The following is a 7,008-nucleotide window of genomic DNA, read 5'->3' as shown; positions in this document are numbered from 1 at the left end:
GTGTATCCTATTGTCACTCTCACAACAACAAATATCACCGAAAACCTTGTTCCATATTAAACGGTTTTTCAGTAGTACCAACAAAGTTGTGTTTTTCGAATCCCCAAATCCCATCTCTCACAATATATTATCGACGCGAGTTTCGCCAACCACCACCAAGCATCATCAGATGTTTTGGTGTGGGAAAAGTGTTCTCCATTCATTTCACGCCAAAGGTTCAAATTTCGCCTATAAAACACCCAAAACCTCATTTCTGATTACTTTGGGAACATAAAATCTAACTCATAAGCATAGTATAACGTAACTATGGTTACGGAATGCTGTTCCTACTCAAAAAAATGTTTTATAGATTATACCGAAAAAAGTAACATTCCACGGAAAATTTATCATTTGAATAAGTCGCGCACAAAGCGAAGTATTTCGTACCGAGACGTTGGCAACAGTAGCTGATTTATTTTCAAGAGCGGTGTTGTTCATGACATTATTTGTTACTTTTAGGTTTTTATTCAGTGCTACATTTTGGCTTTCAACTGACGGTTTACATATCAGAATTGGCAATTAACACATTCGAACTGACAGTTGACATTTCATAACTGAGACTTCAAACGTATCAAAACAGATGATTGAAGAGCATTTTTACATGTTTTCTATCAGTTTTGATACGTCAACTATCATTTTTTGAGATGAATCAGCTAGTGTTGCTAATCACTGGGAGCGAAATGCTTCCCTTTGTATGCGGCCTATTCAAAAGTTGCAATTTCCTGTCAAATGTTACTTATTTCGAGTTAATCTGTTCGAGTTGGAGTCGATGTTTTCTCTTTAATGGATGGCCATATTATTGGGCCTTTGCATGATTGATCCTTAAATTAAACCAGTCACGTACTAATACATATGGACTGGCTATTAAAGAGAGAATATTGATTCCAACCACTAAAAAAGTTGAAGAGATTCAAGTTTTGGCATTTACGTCATTCATACACTCAACGTTAGGATGTTTTTCGTGTAGTATATTTCCATGTGAAAATTTTGGGATTTGATTTGTCACATGATGCTGTGAAACAGCAGCTAAGGCGTTGTATAATCAGCAGGTGGAATATATGTAAAAGTGACATCACGTCCAGTTCCAGTTCATTCTATGCACAAATTTACTGTGCGTTCCACTAAGCGTTCACAACGCCTAAAATACTCATTCAGGCGTTCCACATGGCGACCGCGATCGTTGTGGTCGCGGCGAAAACGTCATTAATGACGTCATTACTTATGCTCACGCCTAGCTCACGACGACCCATCTCAAGAGGTGGGTCGATGTGAGCGTTTTGAGAAACTGAGCGCAATTTTTAAAACTAAAAGCAGCAAATATGGCGACAACAACAATATCGTTCTATTGTGCCGAACGAGATACTGTTGTGGATCTCAAACTTTCTCCTGCAGATGCTGAACGTGCGTTAAAAAAAAGGGTTTAATTTTATACTTGTGAATTATGGTATATAATAATAAAATGGTTAATTGAAAAAAAAATTAATCTATAAGAATCTGTTGTGGCCATTTTCCAAAGAGCTATCATCAAATGATGACGGGAAGGAATTGTAGGACATCCGGGAACACGTCGGACTAAATCTTCTTGTATCAGCTCATGTAAATAATTTAATGTACATCTTGAAAGTCTAAGGAGATCAATAAAGAATTCCATGAGTAAAATTTTCAAAATCTATAGTGTATTAAGTGATAAAAAATAATTTACCTGAAATGACTTTTAAATTCTTCATCTGAATAACGAGTAATTACATTGTCGTAATCAATAATACGTGGTCTAAGTTTTCGTTTTTCACGATTATATTTTTGTAAAATTGTATTCCATTCTTCATCTGAGCTGGACGAACTAGTACTTTGTGGAGCATTATTTCGACGCACCAACAAATTTCCAACTGCCACCGTAAAAGGCATTTTTATTATATACGAACATAAATTAGTTAAATACTCCTCTAAAATTAGAGTATATACATAATTTTTGTTTAATAAATCATGTTAATCAACAATCAATAGAACTTATTGATACCACTTACAAATTGTAACATAACCTCATCAACTTTTTGTTTTGTTTTTTTAAACGCGCCATGTGTATTATTTAAATAAACGCTCAAAACGCTTCAAAATCCATTCCACTTGAGTTAATGATTGTGACGCCCAGAGCCAAGTGGAACGGCAAAAACCGTGGTCGTGAGCGTGGTCGTTGTGAGTGCTTAGTGGAACGCACTGTTTTAGAGTAAGTGGTTTGTGATTCTATGAGTTTACGTCTATGAATTAAAGTGTCAAAAAAAATCATAACCTCAAAATTCAAAAATTTAAAACAGTCATTGTAGTACATATATTCATAGTTGGGTTTTATACAAGATTAGAAATTATGAGTGCGATGCCAGTAACTTCTTCTACCCTTTTACCGCTTGGTAATACTGTAATTTTGGCTTCAATAATAACATTAATGTTTTTCATATTTTCAGAATTGGTGGATAAATGTATAGGTTCTAGAATTCACATAATAATGAAAAATGACAAAGAGATTGTTGGAACATTATTGGGCTTCGATGACTTTGTCAACATGCTACTTGAAGATGTTACTGAATATGAAACAACTCCTGAAGGCAGACGTATAACAAAACTGGATGAAATTTTGTTAAATGGAAATAATATCACAATGGTGAGAAAATTTGCTGGTGCTGTGTGTAATTTCGAATTTATTCTACGTAGTATTCAAGTAACACTTTATTATAAGATTTTCTGTGGACAGTTCGCAAAACCACATCATGTGTTTTTTTATGCAAAAGCTTCCTCATGTATGGTCATACACCTGTCTTGTTAAAATCTGACAAGAAAAGGGTTTCTTCAATACATTATAGATTTTCATCAAGTATCGGCTAGTTACATGATATATTTATTGATTGAATTGCCTTTGACAATAACTTTGTTCAGTTTAGTTTAGATCATATGATAAAAATAACATAATTAACTTACTTTTATGAAATAAGAATTGATAAGATCACAAATGAGCAGTTTATCTAATTTCATTGCTGAGAATCATGCATTATCAAATAAGTTTCAATTGGCCAACCAATAAACTGATACATCATTCATGATTGCTAAATAAATGGAAAGGGAACATGAATATAAGATTGTTTTACTAAGTGATTATGAAATGAACACAGTTTAAACTAAAGTTCCTATCCATGATAATAATTACACAATTTTCACAAACATTTAAATTTCCAGACGTGTTTTGCTAATACAGTAGCTTCCTTAGTAAAGAAAGCTTAATTTGTTCTGAGGAATCTACTGTGTTGGCGAAACACGTCTACAAATTAAAATGTGTGTGAAAATTATCTAATTATTATTATGGATGGTGTTATTAATTTTCATCAGGTTATGGGTCAGTCCATTCATGATTTGAAACTAATGTTAATATATTTATACCCGAGTATTCAATGAAATGCAATATGAAATTCTTTTTCTGTTTTTTGTACTTCTCGAACAAACAATAATTAGAGTAAATACATTATTAGAATTCCTCATACAGAAATACCAAATTTACTTCCTGGTCTCCAAATTCCACATTAAATTATTTGGTTAAACTATAGAAAAAAAATTTAAGTTTGATCGTTAACCACTTAGAGAATAGAGATTACCAGTGTATACGGTGAAAAAACACTAATTCAAATAGTGATTTTTTGTACGAAAAATTAAAGATTTATATGGCACATCAGAATATATTCTTTCAATCCTCTGTATCAATCAAAAAAGATTTTACAGAGGATGAGAGGGTGTCATCTACTGCCGAATAGTGAAGAAAATCAGATCATCTGAAATTTATGAGAAAAAAAATGAATTACTTCTTATTGTTTTTTGGGTATATAACCTTCCCCAATCTGAAAATAAACAAAGATAAATCCATGAAGAATCTGCTGATGTGTAATAAAGGGCAAACTGAAAAGTTCACCCCAAAAAGTGTCTGCGTAATATAAACCACTGAAGAGCCCAATTAGTCAGTAGCTTGTCATATTGAGATATCAAAAGAATTAGAGCTATTTACAATTTGAGGCAAAAGTTTTAAAGTTAATTTCAGGTTTTGAAAACAGAAAAATATTGTTTTCTGAAATGTCAACTACTGAAGATAGCTAAGTATAAACATTTTTTTTTTATTTGTAGGCAAAATTTATGAATACTACTAATTGGACTAGTCGGTGGTTTATATTATGTAGTAACTTTTCAGGGTGAACTTTGCCTTTTAGTACACTTCCGCAGATTCTCTACTGGTTCAATTCTTTATTTTACATATTGTGGAAAGTTATATACCCAAAAAAACAGTAAGAAGTAATTGATTTTCCTTCTCATAGATTTCCGATCTGTTAACTTTTTAATAGGCTATAGAAGTCCTAACCTATAACATTCACCAACAAACATTGTTAACCACTTCCAAGCAACTAGATAATAAAGGATCCGAGTTTATATTTGATTGAACGGGGTCGGTTGTATCTATACTTTATAAGGGGAGTCGTCATGCCTGCTTCTTACTTATAGGATTGCTTGGTATTGCAACAGTCCGCGTTGAGATCCTTTTTTATACTTGATTTCCGTGGTTTGAATTTTCTCATAAGTGGCATGTTCCTAAGAGGAGTCGATATCACCTGGCATGTGTGAGAATTCAATAAAACACCTATGAATTTATTTGAATTTAGATGTGTTCTTTTATGGCACCCTTGTGTAGGTATGCCCATTTTGAATTAAATAAAAAGAACTCCTAAAACTTTAAAAACGTATTCGCATACTTGAAATGTTTTTTTTTCAGCTTGTTCCTGGGGGTGAAATGCCTGAGTGACCATGAATGCAAAAAACCATACTTATGCATGATAATAGTTAGGTTAGTATGTTTGTATCTTTGTTTATTCTGAGATATTACAATAGTAAATTATTATTTACTACATTTCACATTTCAATATGTCCTAATGTTCTACATGAGCAAGTCTAAGTAAAACTCAATTATCTCTTTATATATAACATTACCAGAATAAATATGTTCCTGTAGTAAATGAAGTTTCAATTCCATCCTTAAGATCATAGATTCAAAATTTTAACATACAGATATAGATAATTTATTTCCACAGAGTATATGTAAACATATATGATCAAAACAGAAAAACACAACAATAATCAAGGATAATTGTCATGACATTTAATAATACTAATAATAATAATACATTCATTGTGTATAAAAAATACATTTTAGACACAAAGGGGATCAGGTTAGCCGGAGGCTGTCTTCCACCCTTCCCATAACTGACATGTGTAATACAATATGAGATATTATAAACTAAAATAAAATACAAATACAACACAGATATCCCTCATATAGAGGGATATAACTATAGATGATCATATATATACTACATCACATACATACACATTTCAAAGTGGATTTTTTTTTTTTATTACAATGAAGATTATGATGTAACATAGTATTAATACATAAACAGACAATATACATATCATATTCAGATGGAGATGTTTCACAATATAATAGGAAATATAATAATATAATATAATATAGGAATAATAAATACATAAATAAATAAATAAATATATCAAATCTAAGTATTCATCAATTTTAATTTTAATTCTCTTTTGAAGAGGTTAAACGAATTATTAAGTAATGACAGAATATTGTTCAGGTTATAAGGAGCAAAATATGAGAAACAACCTTCAAATTTTGTAGTTAGGTGCTGAGGAACACAGAAGGAATCGGTTCTTACATTTACTGTATGAATATCAGACCGTCTGTACAATGAACGAAACAAGTAAAAAGGAATTTTGGTTTTCAACAAATTATACAAGAATAAACAAGTGAAATATTTTACCCTAACTTTAACGTTCAACTCTTTCATATTCATTATGTAAGGCGTAACATGTTCTCTATACGGTATGCAACAAACGAATCGCATGCATGTATTCTGTAAACGTTGCAATTTCATTTTATTATATTCTGGTAAGAAGTTGTACTACACCATGCAACAATGATCAGTATGAGGGTAAATTAGTGATTTGACCAATTTGAGTTTTGTGTCAGAGGAAAGTTGAAATTTAAATTTGTACAAGTTTTTTAGCTTGAAAAACGAAGTTTTACATATACTTCTCACATGGTCATCGAAAGTCAAAGTGTTATCTACAATGACACCTAAGTTTCTTACAGAATCCACCCAATTTATTTCAGAGTTATCTAAGGCAAGCGTATGGTTTTTTGTACATAAGTGATTTGTACGACTGTTTTAGTGGGATTAATTTTCAACCCATGATTATTTGAGTAGATTGAAGTATTTTGAAGATCCTCATTTATGAATGTAATGCCATTTTCTATATCGTCGGGTTTAAAAGATAAATATAACTGAAAGTCATCTGCATATAGATGAACATGACAATTAGTTATAAAAGAAGGATAATCGAAAATAAAAATCGAGAACATAAGAGGGCCAAGAATACTCCCCTGAGGAACACCCGAACAGGTTTCCCTAAAAAAGGAGCATAACATATTTTGATCAAGTTTCACTCTCTGAGCTCGACCAGTGAGGTAACTAGACATCCAGTTCAGTGTTGAATTGTCAAAGCCGATATACTTGAGTTTGGTAAGTAATAAGTTGTGATTAACCAAATCGAAGGCTTTGCTTTGATCGAGTAAAACCAAGAGTGAGATATATGATTTATCCCTGGCTTTCCCAATGTCATCAATCACCTTCAAGAGAGCGGTTTGAGTACCATGTTTCCGTCGAAACCCTGATTGTACATCAGGAAGAATTCTATGACTTTCCAAAAAATATTTTATTTGATTGGAGATAATTTTCTCAAATATTTTGGAAAAAGCAGGCAAAATATTTATTGGACGTAATTCATTGAGAGAGGAAGGCGAACTTTTTTTTGGAATGGGTATGACATTTGCCATTTTCCATATGTCGGGAAACACACCCTGAT

At 32.1% G+C, this 7,008-nt stretch overlaps 1 protein-coding gene across 1 annotated transcript; it reads left to right on the top strand.

The window, feature by feature from the left end:
- The first annotated feature begins 2,284 nt into the window (after window positions 1-2,284).
- LOC111503365 (U6 snRNA-associated Sm-like protein LSm5) lies at window positions 2,285-5,078 on the top strand. Its single transcript, XM_023157654.2, has 3 exons — window positions 2,285-2,444; window positions 2,499-2,695; window positions 4,838-5,078. The coding sequence occupies exons 1-3, from the start codon at window positions 2,402-2,404 to the stop codon at window positions 4,865-4,867; spliced, it is 270 nt and encodes an 89-aa protein (XP_023013422.1). The 5' UTR covers window positions 2,285-2,401; the 3' UTR covers window positions 4,868-5,078.
- The last annotated feature ends 1,930 nt before the right edge of the window (window positions 5,079-7,008 follow it).

This window comes from Leptinotarsa decemlineata, unplaced genomic scaffold, assembly GCF_025532065.1.
Source record: "Leptinotarsa decemlineata unplaced genomic scaffold, Ldec_3_MD MMD2_tig00000133_RagTag_RagTag, whole genome shotgun sequence".
Classification (NCBI taxonomy): Eukaryota; Metazoa; Arthropoda; class Insecta; order Coleoptera; family Chrysomelidae; genus Leptinotarsa; species Leptinotarsa decemlineata.
The sequence above is the reverse complement of the archived record's forward strand: the minus strand, read 5'-3'. Positions and strand labels throughout refer to the sequence as shown.

What these genes read in the sequence shown, in the direction of transcription:
- LOC111503365 (XM_023157654.2), top strand. Translation starts at nt 2,402, where the DNA reads ATGAGTGCGATGCCAGTAACTTCTTCTACCCTTTTACCGCTTG. An exon ending in TTCTACCCTTTTACCGCTTG is followed by an intron (nt 2,445 to 2,498) that starts GTAATACTGTAA and finishes TCATATTTTCAG; the next exon opens with AATTGGTGGATAAATGTATA. An exon ending in ATGGAAATAATATCACAATG is followed by an intron (nt 2,696 to 4,837) that starts GTGAGAAAATTT and finishes TTTTTTTTTCAG; the next exon opens with CTTGTTCCTGGGGGTGAAAT.